The sequence below is a fragment of the Podarcis cretensis genome (genome assembly GCF_951804945.1).
Source record: "Podarcis cretensis genome assembly, chromosome: 10".
Classification (NCBI taxonomy): Eukaryota; Metazoa; Chordata; class Lepidosauria; order Squamata; family Lacertidae; genus Podarcis; species Podarcis cretensis.
In genome coordinates this window covers 562,706-585,603 of record NC_137179.1, presented here as the reverse complement: position 1 = coordinate 585,603, position 22,898 = coordinate 562,706, and the positions used below count along the sequence as shown (strand labels likewise).

Sequence of the window (22,898 nt, the reverse complement as noted above, 5' to 3'; positions counted from 1 at the left end):
AGGGCCTCAACTTCTTCTTTTTCAATTCTTGGTAATTTATTTTGTTGTAAATACTCTTCCATTTTATTAACCTCTAAATGTTCTTGTTTATATAATTCTTTATAAAAGTTTAAGAATTTTATTTTTATTTTTACTGGGTCTGTTGTTTCCTCTCCTTTGTCCAAAATTTTATTTATAACTTTTTTTGTTTGCTTTTCCTTTATCATCCATGCTAACAACTTACCGGGCTTATTGGTGGACTCAAAATACCTTTGTTTTCCCCATTTATTTTTATTTTCTACTTCCTTATTTAATATACTAGAGATATGGGATTGCAATATCTTTATTTTTTGTAATATTTCATGACTTTTTGGATTTTTGATCAACTCTTTTTCATTAATTCTTATCTGGTTAGTTAGCTCTTGGATATTATTGTCTTTTATCTTCTTCAGTCTAGCCATTTGTTGTATTCCAAGACCCCTCATGTACGCTTTACTAAACTACATTTATGTCTGCATTTTGTTTCCCATTTATCTCGAAAAATTCCGCTAACTTGATTTTTGCTTGCATCACTCATTGGTCGTTTCTCCATATAATTTTTACTAGGAATGGTTTCAGATAATATTCCCAAAAACAAAACTAGGCTATTTATGTATGCAACGTCAGCAGCAAGGGTTATAGTGGCAAAACAGTGGAAAGATAAAAATACACCCACTAAAGAGGAATGGGTAGTCAAATTGTGCGAGTACTTGGAGCTTGCCAAGCTGACAGATGCAATAAGAGATAAACCTTAAAAATTGGTGAAAGAAGAATGGGAATGTTTAAATAATTATTTAGGGGACAAGGGCTCAGCAAGAAAGATCTGGCTATGTTTAGAATGATACCGCAGAGAGAAATGCTCCCTGATACCAAGATGAGGGATTCCTTTGGGATGCAGATAGAGAGAATTGATAAGAATAATGATATGTTGTGAGCTTGACGGAAGTGTACAATAGATGAGCTTTCCTGCTTAGGCTCATTTTTCTTTTTCTTTTTTTCTTTTTCTTTTTCTTTTTTCTTTTATCTTTCCCATAGTTGCTTATGTTCTGTGTCATGTACCTCAATATTTTTTGTAGACTTTTTTCATTTTTTTCCATTACTATTAAGGAATTTTCCTTTGTAATTTTGGTTGTCTATATTTCTAAGTACCTGTTTACATGTACCTGTTTAAAGCAAAATAAAAGTTTTAAAAAAAAGAGAAGAAGAAAAAAGAAAGAAAGGCAGTCTCAGAGGACAACGGTATTCTAAGATCATTCTGTGTTATTAAAGATGATTGAGGATTATTAAAGTTTGCTGATGCATTGCTACCATTTGACATCATACCATTTTCATTTCCTAAAAATTGGGAACATGGGTAGGACATGGGAGAATGTAGGAGATGTTGAAATAGGAGAAGGTGCTAATGGAGGTTGATGTGTCCTTTTTTTTCTGTGTTCTCTTTCCTAAAACCCAAACAGGATTTCCTTTCTGCCCACTCTGAAAAAGGTGGTGGAGAAGACAGAATTGCAGGGGACAGGGCACCTTTTGTTTCATTAGGAATAGCCATTAAAATGTGTGAAATGTGGAATATGCTTCACTGAATGAGCACACAGTTCACATCAAGGAACACAAAAGAGGAAAGAACCCAATTAAAGGTATGGAGTGCGGAAAGAGCTTCTCTTTCAATGCAAAACTTAGAACACACCTGCGGACTCACACAGAGAGAAAACGTTTTAAGTGCAGGGAGTGTGGGAAGAACTTCAGTCAGAGTGGAAACCTTAAATTGCACAAACGGACTCACACAGGGGGGAAACTAGATGAATGCCTGGAGTGTGAAAAAAGTTTTCATGATAGTGGAAACCTAAGAAGACATCAGCAGACTCACACAGGGGTGAAATCTTTTAAATGTATAGAGTGTGGAAGGAGCTTTAGTACTAATGGAAATCTTAGAACACATGAACGGACTCACACCGGGGAGAAACCATTTAAATGTATCGAGTGTGGAAAGAGCTTTAGTGAAAATGGAAAACTTAGAACACATGAACGGACTCACACCGGGGAGAAACCATTTAAATGTATTGAGTGTGGAAAGAGCTTTAGTGTAAATGGAAGCCTTAGGACACATCAACGGACTCACACCGGGGAGAAACCATTTAAATGTATTGAGTGTGGAAAGAGCTTTAGTGAAAATGGAAGCCTTAGGAAACATCAACGGACTCACACCGGGGAGAAACCATTTAAATGTATTGAGTGTGGAAAGAGCTTTAGTGAAAATGGAAGCCTTAGACTACATCAACGGACTCACACAGGGGAGAAACCATATAAATGTATTGAGTGTGGAAAGAGCTTTAGTAACAATGGAAGCCTTAGACTACATCAACGGACTCACACAGGGGAGAAACCATATAAATGTATTGAGTGTGGAAAGAGCTTTAGTAACAGAGGATATCTTAGAACACATCAACGGACTCACACAGGGGAGAAACCATTTAAATGTATCGAGTGTGGAAACAGCTTTAGTACTAGTGGAAGCCGTAGACAACATCAACGGACTCACACAGGGGAGAAACCATTTAAATGCATGGAGTGTGGAAAGAGCTTCAATGAGAGTGGAAAACTTAGAAATCATCAACGGACTCACACAGGGGAGAAACCATATAAGTGTATCGTGTGTGGAAAGAGCTTTAGGAACAGAGCACATCTTAGAACACATCAACGGACTCACACAGGGGAGAAACCATATAAATGTATCGAGTGTGGAAACAGCTTTAGTACTAGTGGAAGCCGTAGACAACATCAACGGACTCACACAGGGGAGAAACCATTTAAATGCATGGAGTGTGGAAAGAGCTTTAGTGATAATGGAAACCTTAGAAATCATCAACGGACTCACACAGGGGAGAAACCATATAAGTGTATCGTGTGTGGAATGAGCTTTAGGAACAGAGCAAATTTTAGAACACATCAACGGACTCACACAGGGGAGAAACCATATAAATGTATCGAGTGTGGAAAGAGCTTTAGTCATAGTGGAAGCCTTAGAAATCATCAACGGACTCACACAGGGGAGAAACCATTTAAATGCATGGAGTGTGGAAAGAGCTTTAGTGATAATGGAAAGCTTAGACGACATCAACGGACTCACACAGGGGAGAAACCATTTAAATGTATGGAGTGTGGAAAGAGCTTCAGTCAGAATGGAATTCTTAGAAAACATCAGCAGACACACAGGAGAGAAACCATGTAAATGCATGGACTGCGGAAGGAGCTTCAGTCAGAGTGGAACCCTTGATTTATGTCAACAAGCTCACACAAAAGACAAACCATATAAATATCAGGAAAGTAGATAGAGGTTCACTCTTAGTGGAAGTTCAAAATCAACAGACTTATGGACAGGAAGAACTTTAAGAGTTGAAACCCTTCAAACCATCAACAACCTCAAAGAGGAGAAGCAGTTTAAATGAAAAGACTGCAAAAAGTGCTTTATTTATAATGGAGTATTTAAGGAACAGGGACGCGGGTGGCACTGTGGGTTAAACCACAGAGCCCAGGACTTGCCGATCAGAAGGTCGGCGGTTCGAATCCCCGCGACAGGGTGAGCTTGGTCCCACCTCCTGCCTACATAGCAGTTGAAAAGCATGTGAAGTGCAAATAGATAAATAGGTACTGCTCTGGTGCGAAGGTAAACGGTGTTTCTGTGCGCTGCTCTGGTTCGCCAGAAGTGGCTTAGTCATGCTAGCCACATGACCCGGAAGCTGTACGCCAGCTCCCTCGGCCAATAAAGCGAGATGAGCACTGCAATCCCAGAGTCGGTCAAGACTGGACCTAATGGTCAGGGGTCCCTTTACCTTTATTTAAGGAACATCTAGGGACTCTCACATGGGAGAACCCATTTAGATGTATGGAGTGTGGGACGTCTTCCTCTCAGAGTCCACTCTGAGCAATGAACTCAGCAGGAAATCATTCCTAAAAACAAGAGGTATATGTGAAGTTCTGATGTTTATATGTAAAACAGTATAATAATGAAATAATGAAGGCAGCATCTCACAATGGTGAGTATAATTTTAGATGAAAGTACCTTTGGTTTTTGCTCCAAACTCTGTCATTCTCCCACCGCATGATCTCCAAGCACTGCTTCTTCACCAGAACTGCCTCCTGCCCCCTGCGGGTCATGAAGAAAACTTGAAATACTGGAATTGAATGGGAGATTTCCCCCCAAGCCTAATTTCAAGAGGGGGAATGAGGGGCTGCAGGTACCAGGGAAATCTCCTGGTGGGGGCATCTTCACTCTTGAACCCCATGGGGCAACCCCAGAGCGCCTGCTTTTTCTGGAGTTTGGGGAAGATAGCATCCAGGGAGACTCCCCCTCCTGCTGTGACCAGCTCCCCTCTCCCCTGGTCTCCCAGAGCACACAGGGAAATCCAGTTCAGACCCCATGAGCCTGTACATATTAAGAGGTGTTTTTTTGTCCCAACATGCACCACTTTAATCTCATTGACAATGAGCTGTATCTGTTCATTCACTCCTTTTGAAGAAGTCCTTTTGGAGCTCCTTGGAATCTCTCTCTGTTTGAACAACCCTGGAAAATCTGCTGCCGTCAGCAAACTTTGCCCCCTCCCTGCTCCCTCCTAAGTCTAGATCATTTATGAACAAGTTGAAAAGCCGCAGGTCCCAATACTGATCTTGAGGGGACTCCACTTTCTGCTCCTCTCCATTCAGAGAACTGTCCGTTTACTCTCTTGGTGCTTCAGAAGGAGGGCTGCCTTCCTGGTGGTGGGATGGCGATGAGCAGGAAAAGGGAGCAGACCAGAAGTGGAGATATTGCAAGCTGAGGAGGAAACAGGGTTTGGTGAGCAGGAAGAGTCTGGGGCAGAGAGCAGTTCAGCCTCAGAGGAAGGAGAGGAGGGGGCCAGGAGACCCAGAGGAGGCCGGCTGCTGAAGCATCCAGGGAGACCCCCCTCCTGCTGCGACCAGCACATGCCTTTGAGTCTGGCAGTTAGAACTCTTAGAATGTGGGGATCCCATTTTTCAACCAAAGCAAAAACCCGCCAGCCTTTTCCCAGGTCTTTCCTGACATGACAGTCATTCGTCTCCTCTACGAAGGTCTCTCCAAAGTCCTTCTCCCTCCCTTTATTTACCATGGTGTCCCAGCAACCTTTTCTGCCTCTTACACTCTAGAGAAAAGAGTCCCTTTCCACTGGACGCCTGGCAGCCCAGTGCCAAATCCGGCTGCTCCAGAGAGAACGGAAAGGAACTGGAAACGCCCTTGCGCTCTGACGCGCACCAGTCACTTCCTTCCGGATCTTGGTGCTGCCGGTGCAGCTGCATTTACGAGAAAAAGAGAAATTGGAAACCGAGCCCAAGTCCCTTGCGATCCAAACTGGCCACTTGGACCAGCCTTGGGGCGTCTTCTTTGGGAAAAAGGAAAAGTTTCAGATATCAGGTTCCCCGACAGGGAATGAGAGCTTTGATTGGCGTTCTCCCCTTGCAGTTAATTGCCTCTCTAATTGCAGAACCCCAAGTCTCCCGTTCTCCCCTCCCCCTCCTCGCTACCTCTTGCCAGGAAGGCTGGGAGTGAAGACCGTAAGCAAAAGAGACAGCCAAGGATGAGAATCTGGGTTGCTGGGTGTTTCAGAGAATCCCGCCCACAATCTTCTCCATTCCTAGACTCACGTCCGCATGCGCTGCTCCTGGCCACCCCGGGGTCTTTTGCTAGATTAATTCATGACCGGCCTGGGGCTGAAAATAAACTACCAAAAAACTAAATTACTGACAAAAAGCGTCACAATGGAAGAAAAAAAAGAACTTCAAGAAAAAACAGGCCTGGAAATTAAAAATAAGGTTAAATACCTAGGGATCTGGATTTCAAATAAAAGTTTAAATTTCTATGAGGATGATACTAGTAAAGTATGGAAAGAAATTTTTAAAAAAATATATGGAAACCTGGACCAAACTCCATCTCTCACTCTGGGGAAGAGTCGCGGTTGTGAAAATGAATATCCTCCCCAAAATGATTTTCTTATTCCAAACAATACCAATTTTAGGAGAAATGAATTGTTTTAAGGAGTGGAAAAGGGAAATGTCTAGATTTATATGGAGTGGAAAGAAACCGAGAATTAAACACCAGTTATTAACAGATAAAAAGGAGAGAGGAGGTTTTGCATTGCCAGATTTGGAATTTTACCATGTGGCGGCAGGACTGGTTTGGATAAAAGACAGGATTACACTAAAAGATACGGACCTATTAGACTTGGAAGGCCACGAGAATCGGTCTGGATGGCACGCTTCTTTAATGTACGAAAAAGTGAAGGTCCACAGGGGATTTTTGAGCCATGTGATAAGAAAATCGTGATATAAAATCTGGAATAAATATAAAGGACTACTTGAGCCAAAAATACCCTTGTGGACATCACCAAGAGAAGCCATATACTCCTGTCAGAATATTTACAACTAGCAAAACTGATGGGAAGAGTTAGAGGAGTATTGAACCAGAAAATACTTGGAGAAGGGAGAATATTTGAGGATTATAGAAGATCATAATGAGTATTAGAAAAAATGTTGGAATGAAACTATTTGGCTTTAGAAGAAATGCTATAAGGAATTATGTACAAATAAGTTTTAAGCTTTAGGGCTTTTTTTGGTAAGATAAGGTTAAAATAAATTAAGGTAATTTAATGACAGAATATAGCGAAAGATGGAAAGGATTTGCTGAGTTAATTAATAACTAGAATAAAAAAAAGGGAGGTGTGAGGAGGTCGATGAAACAAGTTAACGAAAGATAAAGATTTGGGAATATTGGATTTGTTTTTAAATTTTTTGTTTGCTTATGTTTTTGGTTTTGATGTATTGTGTGTTTTGTTTTTTCTTTCTTTTTTTTTCTTCTCTTTTTATTGACTTGTATAGTTTAAATTTTTTTGTCTATCTTTTTTTCCCTTTCCCTTTTTCTCTTTGTAATTCTAAATTCTCAATAAATATCATTTTTTTTTAAAAAAAAGAGGATTATAGAAGATCATATTGTACCAACCACACCATATTAGCAGAACTTGAGTGATACTTGTAAACACAACAAATGCTGTTTGTGGAGTAGACGGGAACAATATTAAAGAATATAAAACTGTGCAGAAAAAACAACGACAGTATAAACAGTACAATGAGAATGATTGGAAGACTCATTTTGTCAGAAGTCTTTTTTATTTAATTAGGAAGATTAAGTTTTTTTTATGCACATAAATCTGTTTTTTCTTCTTTCCTTTTTCTGTATTTTCTTCTTTCCTTTTTTCTTAGTTGTTTTTTCTTAATTGTCTTTTTTGCAGTATGAGATTGTAAATTCTTTGTATATGTGTGTAGTTTAAATTAATAAAGATTATGTTAAAAATAAATCAATTTGTGGCCGGCCTGATCAAGCGTCGCTTTCTCTGGTTAGCCCCGCTGGAACTCCAGTTCTTTCCAGACCCTGGGGTCACTAGAGGACTGGTGGCTCCTCTGGTTTGGTGCGCACTGGATCACCAGTCCTTCCTTGCCCCCAGAATCCGGCCAACCGAAGGTCCCATCTGGGGTGCCATCTGTTGTAAACAAAAGCTGCCCTTCTTCCTTTATGGGGGACACAGGAGCCCTTTCTAGAGTCCCTTGTAGGTTCTCCATCGGTAAGAGAAAACAGACACTAACCAGTGACTACTGAGAAGCAAAGCAGCTAGTAAGCCTGATCTTTATTGATCTGTTGCAACCGGGTGCTCCCCTCACACGCAGGAAAGGAGGAGGACCCAGAACAAAGGTGTGCCCGCCCTTATATAGACATTTTAAATTCTCTGCCCTGGAGCTCCAGACCACCCCTCCATACATCATACATACATCACAGAAGGGGTGTAACCCCAGACCACCTATTACAAACATCATACCTACATCACAGAAAAGGTGGTCTGCAACAGAAATTTGAATGTTGTCATTTTTCCTGTCTGCCAGGTTATCTGATAATGCCTTATCTGATTCCCTTTCCTGGTAGTCTGGCCATTCCTTTGAGATGGTGATTTCCCAATTCCTGAGACAATGGGAAGGTTCCCTCACCCGCTCCCTCCTTGCAGAGAAAACGTTTGATCAGCTTGGGAGTCAAAATGGTTTCAGGACGGTCTTCCTGAGCTGCTCCAGACATGTGGTCCACATATCTATGTATGTGCTTGCTTGGTACATTTATGAGCATTTATTATATATATAAGACCTTAATTTTTTTATTACATGATTCATCCAGTCCAGCCTTTCACATGATGAATTCTGCATTTACTTTAAATAAGCAGGGAGACAATATACCGTCCTCCTTTCCCAATTTTGTTGTTCCATATCCAGTTCAAACTGTAGCTTCTTGTCCAACATGGAGATTTCTCAGGAGACAGATGAGGTGATCAGGCACTCCCATTTCTTTAAGAACTCACCATAGGTTGCTGTGGTAGACACAGTCAAAGGATTTTGTATAGGCAATGAAGCAGAAGTAAATGTTTTCTAGCTTTCCCCATAATCCAGCGCATGTTTCCAATTTGGTCTCTGCTTCCTTTGTCCCTTCGAAATCCAGCTTGCACTTCTGGAAGTTCTCGGTCCACATACTCCTTAAGCCTGCCTTGTAGCATTTTAAGCATAACCTTGCTAGCGTGTGAAATGAGCGCAATTGTGTGGTAGGTGGTGTGGGATGTGAAACACAAGAGTAGTCAATTACAACATTCCTAGAGTGCACATGTTTGCACATGGGGAGGGATGTTTGTCCAGCCAGCAGGTAAACTTCCTGTTTCCCTCTGGGCTGGGACAGACTTCCTCTGCATGTGACTAGAGGTGGGTGTGGCCTCACCTGTGCAGGTAATGACAAAAGTACGGGGCAGGGGCAGCCATCTCTCTCTTGCCTCTCTTACTTTGAAGAAGCAACATCTACTAAGCTAAAGATGCCCTCTTGGCTCCCAGCCAAGAGAGGAGACAGGGACTGTCTTATTATAAGATAGACTCCAAATGTATATTACTTCATTAAGCCAAAGTCTGCCTTCTGGGATCTGATTGTGAACAGAATGTGAGTAAACTCTTTTTATACTTTTGTAAAAGACTGTGTCGTCTCTTCTCTTTTATGAGGGAATAAGGGGAAATTACCAGAATAGTTATTATAGAGGCTTAAGCGAGCCTGTTGTGGGACGCAGGTGGCGCTGTGGGTTAAAGCCTCAGCGCCTAGGGCTTGCCGATCGAAAGGTCGGCGGTTCGAATCCCTGCGGCGGGGTGCACTCCCGCTGCTCGGTCCCAGCGCCTGCCAACCTAGCAGTTCGAAAGCACCTCCGGGTGCAAGTAGATAAATAGGGACCGCTTACCAGCGGGAAGGTAAACGGCGTTTCCGTGTGCGGCTCTGGCTCGCCAGAGCAGCGATGTCACGCTGGCCACGTGACCCGGAAGTGTCTCCGGACAGCGCTGGCCCCTGGCCTCTTAAGTGAGATGGGCGCACAACCCCAGAGTCTGTCAAGACTGGCCCGTACGGGCAGGGGTACCTTTACCTTTACCTTTTAAGCGAGCCTGAGCAAACGCTGCCGTTGCAAACTTAAAATAAAGGGGAATGTTTTACTCTGCTGATATTGGAAACTTGTTAACACAAGTTGGATAAGATATAATCAGATAATATATACTCTCCTGCATCCCTGAACATTCCCACAGGTGGAGCATTCTTTGGCACTGCCCTTCTTTGGGATTGGGATTCATGTGTTGCAGGAACCCCCCCCCACCCAATCATTCAGTTTGTACAAACAACACAGACACTCACTGATACGGAAGGGGGGTGCCTTCCTTCACCCTTCCGTCAGTCACCAGAGGGTCTGAGGCGATGACCTCACAGGGCACCCAGCCCTACACTCACCCCTCAGCCCCCACACCGTTGCACAAGCACCACACCCTACCCAAGCCCCAAAATTAAAGTGCCTTTCCCCTTTTCCACACGGGCAAAATAATCCCAAACTCTTAAGCCTCTTTCTCTTAAGCCTCTCTCTCGCTCCATCTTTATCGTGGGTAGACCGTATCAAACTGTATCCCCCATTCGTTTCAATGGCTGTGTTCTACCCTATCAGAACCATGCATTCGCCTTGCAGAGCTAGCTCAGCGAGCCCCTGCACGCCTCATTTAACCTCTTGACAAGCTGCTGATGGCTCCCTGCTGGGAGAACAATGGAACCGAAACTCGTGAACCCATAAAAGTGTCAAATCTTGCAACAATGTATCTATTTTGTTTCCAACTTCAATTATCAATATAAGAATGGACTGAAGCGGACTAAAAACTTCTAAAATTCGTATAAAATCAACCGCAGCTCCGATTTCCTTGGTTTTGGTGTCGACCGACTCAGTTTCTTCAGGACTCCATGACACCTCCTCTGCCTCCATAATCCCTCGAGCGAGGAGTCAGGTACTCAGGAAGACCCTAATCCAGTCAAATCACTCTGCCAAGCCTTTCCTCCGGGCAATGCCAGGTGGCAGACTTTACATACTTGGACTATTGTCTTCTCATCACCGGTACTCAGGAAGTGCTTATCCGTGCATATCTCCAGCTCTGCATATTCCCCCTCCCTCCTCGGTATGTTAATCTGTGTAACCCAACCTCTCCTTAAAATGTTCTTGATGTAATCTGTGTAACCCAACCTCTCTCTAATTTATTCATGATGTAACTATGATGTATTTTGCACTGTATTCTGGGACATGGAGGGAAGTTTCAAAAACTCATGTCGCCCCTTTCTCGGGGTTCAATTTCATCTTGAACCTGTTGCGCAATAAACTTGGATCTTCTGCTGTTTGCTCCTGTCTCCGGCTGAGCTCATTTTCTTCCGCAGGGACCCGCGGACTTAGTCCAACGAGCTGGGTGGCAGAGTAGCCCCGCACCCAGATTTTACCGTAACACACTCACACAGGACATACATGACACTTCTGTTATAAATTCATACAAAATCAGCCGTACATTGGATCTGCACCGTTTAACTTTTATTTTACACCATGAGTGAAGGACTATCAAAGGGGGGAGACTTGACACAAGGCAGTCAACATGTCCGCAGTGAGCCCTACCCAGTTGGCATGCCAACCTTGATGGTCCTAGACTCACAAAGGACCTGCAAATGGAAGTGGATTCAGTACGGACTGAAACACAGGACAGTGACCAGCCCTTCCCTCTGGGGGCAGGAAACAGTGAACTCCCCTTTGTCCTCAGGAATGTAATCATGGAGAGGGGGAAAGGAGGAACCGGGCAGGTGAGAAGACCCTCAGGTTACCACCACAACTCCTCCTCCTTCAGAGAAGTCACACGTCTCTGAGGTCTCTCAGCCCCACTCACCTCACAGAGTGTTTGTTGTGTGGGAGGAAGGGAAAGGAGAATGTGAGCCGCTTTGAGACTCCTTTGGGTAGTGATAAACCGGGGTATCAAATCCAAACTCTTCTTCTTCTTCTTCTCCCTGAACCCCTCCTCTGTGTGATGGTCAATGATGCAGTCATGATGCAGTCTTGGGGTGTAGCATGGGGGATTAGCAGCTAATAAAAGTTGGGGTCTTCTTTTGCTGGTTGGGGGCTTCCATCTTGTTCCACCTGGGGGCAGGTGGGAGTCCTGTGGCGACAGTCTTCCATCAAGACCAAGCCGACTGGCTGCTCTTTTGCTCTCCTCTTCCTGGCTGGTCTCCTTGTTTCCGGTCCAAGGGATCCCTCAGATTTTGGAATCCGCTTGGCTGTTGTGCCTGGACGGAGCCTGTGTCCAGGGTCCTTGTCCTGGCCTGAGTCAGAGGCTGGGGTGGGGAGCTGGGATTTGGGGGAGTCGTTTAGCTGCCCCCCTCCATTCCTGGTTTGAACAGCACTAAGACCTAAAACATGGAGGGATCTAGGCTCGTGGGGTGGGGAGGATCTTGCAGTTGTGGGGGGGGGGAGACCCCTCTTTGCAGCTGGATCTCCAGGATCAGCCCCTCCCCCGCTCTCCTGATCCAGAAGGAAGAGGGGAGGGGGGAAACCTTCTTCTCGCCCCCTCAATCCTTTCCCTCCCTTCCCGGCACCTCCTCCTCTCACCCCGCCCCCCCATAACTCCAGATCCCGCCCCCATAAGTCCCACCCCTCCTTCCTCCTCCTCCAATCCGGCTTCTGCTGAAGGAATGGGGGGTGAGGCCCCCCCCTTAACCTCCCTTCTTCTCCCGGAAGTGGAGCTTCCACTCCGGATTGCTGCTCTGCGCCGTAGCTCTAGGGGGGGGGGCGCTTTCGGAAAGGGGAGGAGGGGCGGCAGGCAAATCCCCCCCCCGTGGATGTTTTAGGAAAGGAAGGGAGGATCGGGAGCGAGGATTAAGAGGTAAAGGGGTCACGGGGGGGGGAGGCTGGAGAAAAGGACCCAGAGACCCCCTCCAGCTCCCCCAAGCGCCTTCCGTGGGGCCGGGATCCCTGCATGCGTGCTGCGAAGGGGCTTTCCTCGCAGGGGCGGAGGTGGGGCGCCCACCCACCAGGACTGCCTGGCCCCCTTTCCCCCGCGCAGGCATCCCTGGGGCGCGGAGAGAATCTGGCCGGGAAAGGGTTAAGGGGTGCGGGAGGCGCCTGGATAAAGACCCCCCTGTCCCTCCCCGGCTCATTTTGGGGGGCAGTAGGGACGGAGAGATGGGGGGCGCAGGGCGAGGGTTGAGCCGGGCCAAGGGGGCGTCTGGGTGCAGGGGAGACTCCGGGAGAAAGAGAGGGGGTCATGGAAGTGGGTGGAGAAGGGAGGGGGCACCCTCGGGTCAGGGAAGCGCAGCAATGGGTGGGGGGGAGAGGAAGACCAGTCTTTGGGGAGACATCTCCATCATGACGCCCACGATGAATCTCCAGATTGGCAGCCTTGGCTTCTCCCTCCCACCCAGGAATGCCCCCCCCCTTCAAGGCGGCCAGAGAGAGATCCCTGGAAAGTGGGGGTCCAGTCCCCCCACCCTTCCTTCCTACAAGCTCCATCCTCCTTCCACCCCATAAGCCCCCGCCCTGTCCAGACAGCCATTCTGCCCAGTCCAACCTCTGGTCCCCTGGAGAGGAGAGGAAATCCCCAGAGGAAGAGGGGGGGGGGAGGCCTTCTCAGAAGCGGCTCTTGGTTTCCGCAATCCCACCCAGGAAGCAGCCAGAAACCTTTTCCTCTCTCTCAGGCTTCCATCTTTATTGTCTTTTCCACTGAGGATGAGGATAATGTACACCTGTCATCAGAAACAGGGGTGCAGAGTCCATGGAATGGCTCTCAGGGCCGATAGAGAAGTTGCACCTCGAAAACATTTCTGTTCCTCTTATTCTTCGTAGGCAATGTCAGAGTGACTGACAAGCTGAGATACAACCCATCAGCATCCAATGACAGCGACTGCATGAATCTTCCCAGTCAAAGGAGCCATTTTCATGATAGACAGTGCCTGGGGCTGGAGGCTCTACACACCGGGTGTGTCTGTGCAGGCCAAAGACTGCCAGTATTAGCACAGGTGAGGTGTGTGACCTTCCCAAATTGACAGACTGTATGTGAATGAGAGTTTGTGGGTGGGATTATAGTTTATGGCAACCCTGTGATTTTCTCCACCCATAACATTTCTTGAGCTAATATTGCAGTACAAATTCCAAAATAACTACAAAAAATCACAATATGATGAGAATGATTGTAGTATTTATACCCTGCCCACCTAGTTGGGTTTCCGCAGCCACTCTGGGCAGGTTACAGCACATATAAAAGACAGGAAAACATCAAACATTATCAACCTCCTGACACAGGGCTGCCTTCTGCTGTCTTCCAAATGTCAGGTAGTTGTTCATTTCCTTGACCTCTGAAGGGAGGGCGTTCCACAGGGCGGGCGCCACCACCGAGAAGGCCCTCTGCCTGCTTCCCTGTACCCTCACTTATCACAGAGAGGGGACCAGCAGAAGACCCTCAGAGGAGGACCTCAGTGTTCAGAGTGAAGGATGGGGGTGGAGACGCTCCTTCAGGTCTACAGGGCCAAGGCGGTTGAGGGCTTTAGGTCGCAGATCTTGCTCCTCCATAATGATCTCCAAGACTGACATATAGTTAGCAGAGTAGGAAAAAACACTCAGAGGCAGCAAAAAATCCATTCAGCAGATAAATTTAGTACAGAAGGCAAAGAAGCATGACAATCCAAAAACTGAATTTACAGTAAAACCCTAACACAGCATAGCAAAAGAGCACTCGGGTAAGAAAGACACAAGCAGAGTAGAGAATAGCAGAACAGGAAGTGGGACCAGGCGCCTTTCAAGACTGTAATTTATAAACAATTCAGTGCCAGAGTAACCTTGGGACTGGATAACAAGCTTGGCTCACTCCAGTTTAAGCCAGCTTCTTCTGGTTCCCAAAACAAGGAAGGTTCAGCATAATCTCATAACAACTGATCCCACCCCCTGCTCTCAGCAGAAAGGAAACTCCCTTATCAGCTAAAATGTTCCAGCTGGAGAAAACACCAACTTTGAATCACACAGAGTGAAACCACCAGAACCTTCTTGAACCGATAGACTAGGAATGATCTCTATATGTCAGATGAATACTTTTCTTGCCTGAAAGATGCAACCATGACAATTTAAAGATCAGCACAAACAGTTTGAATTGTGCTCCGAAATGCACTGAGAGCGAGAGAAGATCCTTTAGGACAGTGTTACAAGGTTGAACTTTTCATTAAGCACAGTTATCCCTTTGCCTTGAATATCCAGCTTTGTCAGTGCCAGATTAGGATAGTCCTGTGTCAGAAGAGGGGCTCGAGATCAGGCAGCACATCAACATTATAAAGAACCATTGGGGTGGGGTGTTTCCCATTTGCCAGCTGCTTTCCTTCTGCTTCTCCTGCTCTCTCCATGCAATGTGAGGCATGTAGATGGAGGTCCATCTCCAAGAACCGGAGCTTCCCTGAGCACCCATTCAGCTGACCCCAAGCACCAAGCCTTGTCACTAGTTCTTTGACTGACCCAGACCACAGTCCCTGGAAAAGAGGAAGACCTGGGTCTCCCAAAATGGTCCACTTGGACCTCTTGAGGCCATTGGGACTGTGAAGGTGACTCATGAAGATCTAGAGGTGGAAACAGGGCTGGAGGATTATAATAATATAATCATAATAATTTATTATTTATACCCCGCCCATCTGGCTGAGTTTCCCCAGCCACTCTGGGCAGCTCCCAATCAAATGTTTAAAACAGTACAGCGTTAAATATTAAAAACTTCCCTGAACAGGGCTGCCTTCAGATGTCTTTTAAAGATAAGATAGCTGCTTATTTCCTTCACATCTGAAGGGAGGGTGTTCCACAGGGTGGGCGCCACTACCGAGAAGGCTCTCTGCCTGGTTCCCTGTAACCTCACTTCTCACAATAAGGGAAATGCCAGAAGGCCCTTGGCACTGGATCTCAGTGTCTTTATGGTGCAGAGGATGGGAAATGTCCAAAGGAACAATGGACCAGAGAAAGAGAGGGCCTGTTCATGGACAGAGAGCAGATGCCTTTCCTGTGAGGAAACAATTGATTTGAAAAGGCTGCATTCCAAGATCCTGCTGCGCTATTAACGATGAGTGAGGATTATGAACGGTTGCTGCTGCATTACTATCATTTGATGACATTGCTTTTTCATTTGCTGTGCGTAAGAGGGGGTGGGGTGGGTGTTTAGTTGGGTGTGGGAATTTGTTTAATTTAATTATGGTGTGTTTGTAACATTCTCTTTTTTTTGTTTTTTTGTTTTGTTAGATTGTTTTTTTGTATAGGTTTTAATTTGATTTTAAGGGGAGGGGTCAGGGCTGCCTGGGAGTGGGTCCCAACAAACAAAATGGCTGGGGCAAGTTCCACGGGGTGTGTGTGTGTGTGTACTGGGGCAACCGATCTCAGTGATCACGGGTAGGAGGAGGAGTTACGCTAAGACCAGACCACGTCATTACCGAGGAAGCGGGCTTAGTAATTGTTTGAGGACTATCCCTGCCTCCAGGTCTGGTCTTGAGCGGACGGATACTGGAATCAGCAAGGGATACCCATATGACCTGAAGGTGCTGCTGTGCAATGCCAGGTCAATGATCCATAAAACCATTGTGATCCATGACTTGATCGTGGATGGAGGACTTGACCTGGCATAGGTAACAGAGACTTGGTTGGATGAAGCAGATGGGCCTGTCCTTGCTGCTGCTTGCCCACCAGGTTTCTCTTACGCACAGCAACCCAGGCCTTGTTGGCGGGGAGGGGGGGTTGCAGTGATTTTTAGTCATTAGTTTGCACCAGGCGTCCTATTGGGAAGACCCAGTTTACTGAGTGCATGTTCTGGAAGTTGGGCAATAGGGGCAGTACAGGATTGCTTTTGGTGTACCGACCTCCCCGCTGCACCAAGGATTCCCTGCCCGAGCTGCTTCAGGTCGTGGCGGATGTTCTCCTGGAGACACCTAGTTTGGTTGTCCTAGGGGATTTTAACATCCATGCCGACACGACCTTACAAGGGGCCGCTTGGGACTTTGTGGAAAGCATGGCCTCCATGGGGCTGTCCCTGAATAAGTCTGGCTCAACCCATAGCCGCGGACATGCCTTGGACCTATGGATGTTGGTGATCTGACACTAAGTAAAAGTGAAACGAAAGAAGTCCCATGGTCAGATCACTTCCTGGTGCAACTGGACTTCTCTGCGACCCTTCCCCTCTGAAGGGAGGTGGGACCGATTTGGATGGTCCGCTCCCACCACATAATGGATCCAAATGGTTTCCAGAGAATGGTTGGGGATGCTTTATCCCATGTTGATGGCCTTTCAGCTGATTCCCTGGTGGCCTGCTGGAATGTGGAGTTAACCAGGGCTATTGACTGGTGTTTTTTTTTCTTAAAGAATATTTATTAGCATTTCAAAAATAGTACAGAAACCAAAAATAACAAAAAATAACAAAAATACAAAAATACAAAACTAAAAAGAATTAAAACACATAAAATTTCAATTGCTTATTTTCTTTTAACTTATTTCCCAGACCTCCTCACACCTCCCCTTTTTGTATTCCAATTCAAGTTATTAGTTCAGCAAATCCTCACCATTAATTATAACTTATTTCTCAACCTTTTTTTTTTCATATTCTCTTAAACATTACAGCTGGGAACCACTTAATTTCTGTCCAACATCATTCTAACATTCATTAATTTTACAATGTTTCTGTAGATAGTCCTTTTTTTAAAAAAAAAATATTTATTCAAATTTTCAAGATACAAAAACATTTAAAGCATAAACAAACAAAAACAGAAAAAGGGCAAAAGAAAAAAGAAAAAGAGAAAAAAGTATACAAGATTCAAAATAACTTCATTTCATTATCTTGTGTCTTAGACGTCCTCATACCTCCCTTTTTTGTATTCCAATTTAATCATTGTTTCAGCAAATTCTTCCCATATTTATCAAAAAAAAAAGAATAATTTATCTTAACAATCTATTTCAAATTTATCAATATTACCTTTAACTTTATCTTTACTTTCAAAACCATATACCTTTAAATTTAGACTTTAAATTATATTTATACTTATCTTCAAATCTTTCTACTAAAGCCAATTATTTCCTTTCCGCCACAGTCTATTATTTCACAAATGTTACTCAGAAATAGCCAAATATATAAAAGAAAGTTTCCCAGAAGTTCCGTCTCCTCTACTTGCGGGTGTGTGAAACCTTCTCCCCCTTCCCCCCGTAACTCCCGTTCCCCCCTGTACAGTGAGAGTAGGGAACTATGAAACACCGGGTGGATTTTCATGCTGTCTGGCAACTTGAGCCTGAATGCCACAGGGTTCAATTGCTGCGCTACCTCAAAGGGTCCTAGCCGTTTTGGCCATAGCTTCTTGCACCCTCCCTTAAAGGATAGCCCTTGGGTGGACAACCACACCCGGTCCCCCACCCTTATAATCTCCCCTTCCCGGCGACGCTTGTCTGCTTGCCTCTTGTAAACTTCCTTGGCCCTTTCCAAGTTCATCTTAAGTTGCTGGTGCAGGGCCTCCATTTCTTCCACAAACTGTTCTGCTGCAGGCACGCTCCCCCCTTCCTCCCCCCTCCCGGGAAAGGCCCTGGGGTGACACCCATAATTAGCCATGAACGGGCTCATCCCCATAGACACATGCTCAGCGTTATTGTACGCAAATTCGGCCAGCGCTAGTCTCTCTACCCAATTGTTCTGTCTCTCGTTGATGTAGCAGCGCAGGTATTTCTGTAAAATACTGTTCGCTCTCTCTGCTTGCCCGTTGGTCTCCGGGTGTCTCGCTGTTGAGAATCCCACCTCCACCTGCAATAAGTTCATGAGCCTCCTCCAGAACCTCGAGGTAAATTGTTTCCCGCGGTCTGAGATGACTCTCGAAGGAGCTCCATGCAGCCTGAAGATGTGGTCAACAAACAACCTGGCCGTTTCCTCTGCTGTTACTGCATGTGAGCAAGCTATGAAGTGGCACATTTTGGTTAGCAGATCCACTACTACCATGACTGCTGTCTTCCCTCTAGACTTGGGCAAATCTGTCATAAAATCGATAGATACCACCTCCCAGGGTCTTCCTGGTGTGGGTAAGGGTTCCAGCAACCCTGCCGGGGCAGCCCTCTCCCCTTTAGCCCGTTGACAGCGGTCACACCCACGTACATACTCTCTTTTTTATTATTATTATTAAGAGGTTTTTTATAGCAATAGAGAAGAAAAACAGCATATCAAAGAACAAACAGAAAAAGAAAAACAAACATAAAATTTAGCATCGTACAATAACCAACTTTTCTTCATTTTTTGGACTTCCTCACGTCTCTTGCTCCTGCTTTCCAAATTTATAAAACTTTAACCAGCAATTTGTCACCTTATTTCCATTCTTATTGTACACTTTTCCAATGTTTTGTCCCTAACTTTGAATATTTTTATCTAGGTCTTAAATATCTGATCTTACCATAATATTTATTCAAAATTTATTCAAAATTTATTTTTCTCATAAAATTCACTCATTTTCATAGTCTTTTCACCAAATTTTATGGTGCCCTGTTATTTTCAAATCCCTCATCCTTCTTAGCACTCATATAGTTTACAGTGTTTTTGTAGGTAGTCCTTGAATTTCTTCCAGACCTCTTCCACGGCTTCCTCTCCCAGGTCTCGGATTCTGCCAGTCATTTCTGCTAGCTCCATGTAGTCCATCAGTTGCATCTGCCATTCTTCCAGCGTGGGCAAATCTTGAGTTTTCCAATATTTAGCGACAAGTATCCTTGCTGCTGTTGTCGCATACATAAAAAATGTTCGATCATTCTTTAACACCCTCTGGCCAACAATGCCCCAAAGGAAGGCCTCTGGTTTCTTAGGGAAGGTATACTTAAATACCTTTTTCAGCTCGTTATATATCATTTCCCAGAAGGCCTTAACCCTGGGGCAAGTCCACCAGAGGTGAAAGAACGTTTCTTCAGTTTCCTTACATTTCCAACACTTATTATCTGACAGGTGATATATTTTTGCTAGCTTGACTGGGGTCATGTACCACCTATATATCATTTTCATAATTTTTTTTTCAAGGCATTACATGCCGTAAACTTCATACCGGTGGTCCATAACTTTTCCCAGTCAGCAAACATGATATTATACCCAATGTCCTGTGCCCATTTTATCATAGCTGATTTAACCGTTTCATCCTGTGTATTCCACCTCAGCAACAAGTTATACATTCTTGAAAGTACCTTAGTCTTAGGTTCTAACAGTTCTGTTTCCAGTTTCGATTTTTCCACCTGGAATCCTAGCTTTTTATCCAGTTTAAAAGCCTCTTTAATCTGAGCGTAATGTAGCCAATCTCGCACTTTGTCTTTTAGTTTCTCCAAACTCTGCAATCTCCAATTGTCTCCATCTCTTTCTAATATCTCCCAGTATTTCGGCCATTTGACCTCCATATTGGGTCTTTTCACAGCTTTAGCTTCCATAGGTGATAACCACCTTGGGGTCTTATTTTCTAATAAGTCTTTATATTTTGTCCAGACATTAAACACTGCTTTCCTTACAATATGGTTCTTGAAATTCTTATGGATCTTAACCTTGTCATACCACAGATATGCATGCCAACCAAAAGCGTTGTTAAATCCTTCCAAATCTAACACATCAGTGTTTTCAAGGAGCAGCCAATCTTTCAGCCAGCAAAAAGCTGCTGATTCATAATACAACCTTAAGTCTGGCAGGGCAAACCCCCCTCTTTCTTTAGCATCAGTTAATATTTTAAACTTAATTCTGGGCTTTTTGCCCTGCCAGACAAATTTAGAAATGTCTCTTTGCCACTTCCTGAAACACTCCATTTTATCCACAATCTGTAAAGTCTGAAATAAAAACAGCATTCTTGGCAATACATTCATTTTTATAGCAGCAATTCGACCCATCAAGGAAAGTTTCAATCTTGACCAACTTTCTAAATCTCTCTTAATTTCTGACCAGCACTTTTCATAATTGTCCTTAAATAAACTCAGATTTTTTGCTGTTATGTTCACCCCTAGATATTTTACTTTTTTAACCATGTTTAACTCCGTCTCCTTCTGAAACCTTTCTGACTCTGGAACTGTCAAATTTTTCTCCAATACCTTAGTTTTTTGCTTGTTTAATTTGAAACCCGCCACCCGACCAAAGTCTTGAATTAATTGTAATGCCCTTTTCGTACTAGATTCTGGCTCCTGTAAGGTCAAAACTAGGTCATCTGCGAAAGCCTTAAGTTTGTATTGTTTCGCTCCGACCTGGATTCTTTCCACCAACCGGTCCCCTCTAATCATATTCAGGAGCACCTCCAGGACCGAAATAAATAACAGTGGGGAAATGGGGCAACCTTGTCGTGTTCCTTTTTCAATTTTAAACTCTTCTGTCACCACATTGTTAACTATCAGTTTAGCCTTTTGTTCTGAGTATATTGCTTCTACCCCATTTTCAAATCCCCGTCCCACTCCCATCCCTTCCAGATTTTTCTTCATAAATTTCCAGGAAATGTTGTCAAAGGCCTTCTCCGCGTCTATAAATATTAACACTGCTCTAGTATTGATATTTGTTTGCAAAAGCTCCAAAATGTCAATAATGTTCCTTGTGTTAGCAGACAAATGTCTTCCTGGGAGAAAGCCGGCCTGGTCTTTGTGAATCACTTCACTTAAAACCTTTTTAAATCTGTTTGCTAAAATGTCTGCAAAAATTTTGTAATCCACATTTAGAAGGGAAATGGGGCGGTAATTCTTAAGTTGTGTCTTTTCCAATTCTGATTTAGGTATCAATGTGATGAAAGCTTCTTTCTACGTTTCCGGTGCTTTCTTCCCCTCCATAATCTCATTGCAAACCTCCATTAATGGATGTATCAAGTAGTCTTTCAGTACCTTGTAATATTTGGAGGTAAGCCCATCTGGTCCTGGAGACTTGCCCAATTGCATATTCTGAATGGCAGCTTCAATCTCTTGTCGTGATATTTTACAGTTCAGGATTGATCTATTTTCTTGAGACAACCTTGGTAGTCCATTTTTTATCAAAAATTGTTCTATCTCAGCCTCATTTTGCGGCCCTTGAGTGTATAATTGTTTAAAGTATCTCTGGAAGCACTTCCTTATCTCCACAGGGTTCTGAATGTTTCTTCCTTCAGTCTCTAGATTGGTGATCGTGTTTAGTTTTTGTCTCTTTTTCAACTGCCATGCTAGCAGTTTTCCACATTTGTTTGCCGATTCAAATGATCTTTGTTTCATTAACTTAACTTTCCACTCCACCTCCTGATTTGTCAATTTGGAGTATTGTGCTTGGTAAAATTTAATTTCTTTCAAAATCTCCTTTGACTTCGGTTTCGATCTTAACTTCTTCTCACATTCTTTAATTTTCTCCAAAATCTTATCTTTTTCCTCATTTTGTGGTCTTTTCTTTACAGCGTTCTGTTGTATCAGAAACCCTCTCATAACCGCTTTACTTGCATCCCAGATGATTCTTTTTTCCACCGTGGTGTTCAAATTTATCTCAAAGTAGTCCTTCAAAGCTTTCTGGGCCTTTTTGGTAATCTCCTGATCTCTAAACAAGTTGTCATTCATCTTCCATCTAAAGGAGCCGGTTGGAATTAGTCTCATATCCATCTTTACTGCGTTATGGTCGGAGCAGGTCTTTGGGCAGATTTCCACCTTTCTCGTCTTAGGTGCCAGACCTCTAGTTATCCATATTTGGTTGATTCTTGTCCATGTCAGTTGGGCTTCAGAAAAGAATGTTCCCTCTCTTCCCAGGGGGTTCTTTGTCCTCCAAATGTCAATCAAGTCCATATTGTCAGTCAGTTCAAACAAAGTTTTAGGTAGCCTGCCATCTTTTGTCACATTTTGGCTTTGAGACTTATCCATGTTGGTTGACGCCACCCCATTCATATCGCCCATCATAATGATGTTATCATAGTCCAGATAGTCCAGCATTATCTCATGCAGCTTCTTGTAAAATTCCGATTTCCCCTCATTTGGTGCATAAATTCCTAATATCAAAAACTTTTCTCCCTGATTTTGTATCTCAATTGCCAGAATTCTTCCTTGCTCATCTTTAAATAAGAATTTTGGTGAAAGGCTCTCCTTAGCATATATCACCACTCCTCTTTTCTTAACTCGGTCCGAAGAGATAAATTCTTGTCCTAATCTTTTATTTATTAGCACTTTTCTATGGAGCCTAGTCACATGTGTTTCTTGCAAACAAATAATGTCCAATTGTTCTTTTCTCAATATATGGAATATTCTCCTCCTTTTTTCCGGGGAATTGCAGCCATTAATATTCCAGCTTAGGAGTTGCAGAGACATCCTGAACAAATCTGTTATTTCTCTGGTGGTGGTGTCTTTTTCTCCGGGTCTTCAGGTCCCAATGGTGGGGATACAAGTGATGATCCAGACCCTGGAGGTCTCTCAATCCCTTTCTGAAGGTCCTCTCCGTAAACGCTCAAAAATTTGTCTTTGTCCTCAGCTTTTTTAATTTTAACCTTCTTCCCTCTG

At 44.1% G+C, this 22,898-nt stretch overlaps 3 protein-coding genes across 3 annotated transcripts in view; 2 read left to right on the top strand and 1 right to left on the bottom strand.

The window, feature by feature from the left end:
• LOC307225037 (uncharacterized protein) overlaps positions 1-22,898 on the top strand; it is a 155,562-nt gene that overhangs the window by 51,851 nt on the left and 80,813 nt on the right. Inside the window, exons 6-7 of the mRNA XM_079992697.1 lie at positions 1,476-9,040; positions 13,269-13,446. Of these exons, the coding sequence (XP_079848823.1) occupies positions 1,655-3,244 (1,590 nt within the window). The 5' untranslated portion in view covers positions 1,476-1,654 and the 3' untranslated portion in view covers positions 3,245-9,040; positions 13,269-13,446. The remainder of the gene's footprint in view (positions 1-1,475; positions 9,041-13,268; positions 13,447-22,898) is intronic.
• Positions 1-22,898, top strand: part of LOC307225063 (uncharacterized protein) — a 90,330-nt gene that overhangs the window by 6,002 nt on the left and 61,430 nt on the right. The gene's annotated exons all lie outside the window — the stretch shown is intronic.
• The window catches only part of LOC307225009 (uncharacterized protein), a 202,114-nt gene that overhangs the window by 158,289 nt on the left and 20,927 nt on the right, over positions 1-22,898 (bottom strand). The gene's annotated exons all lie outside the window — the stretch shown is intronic.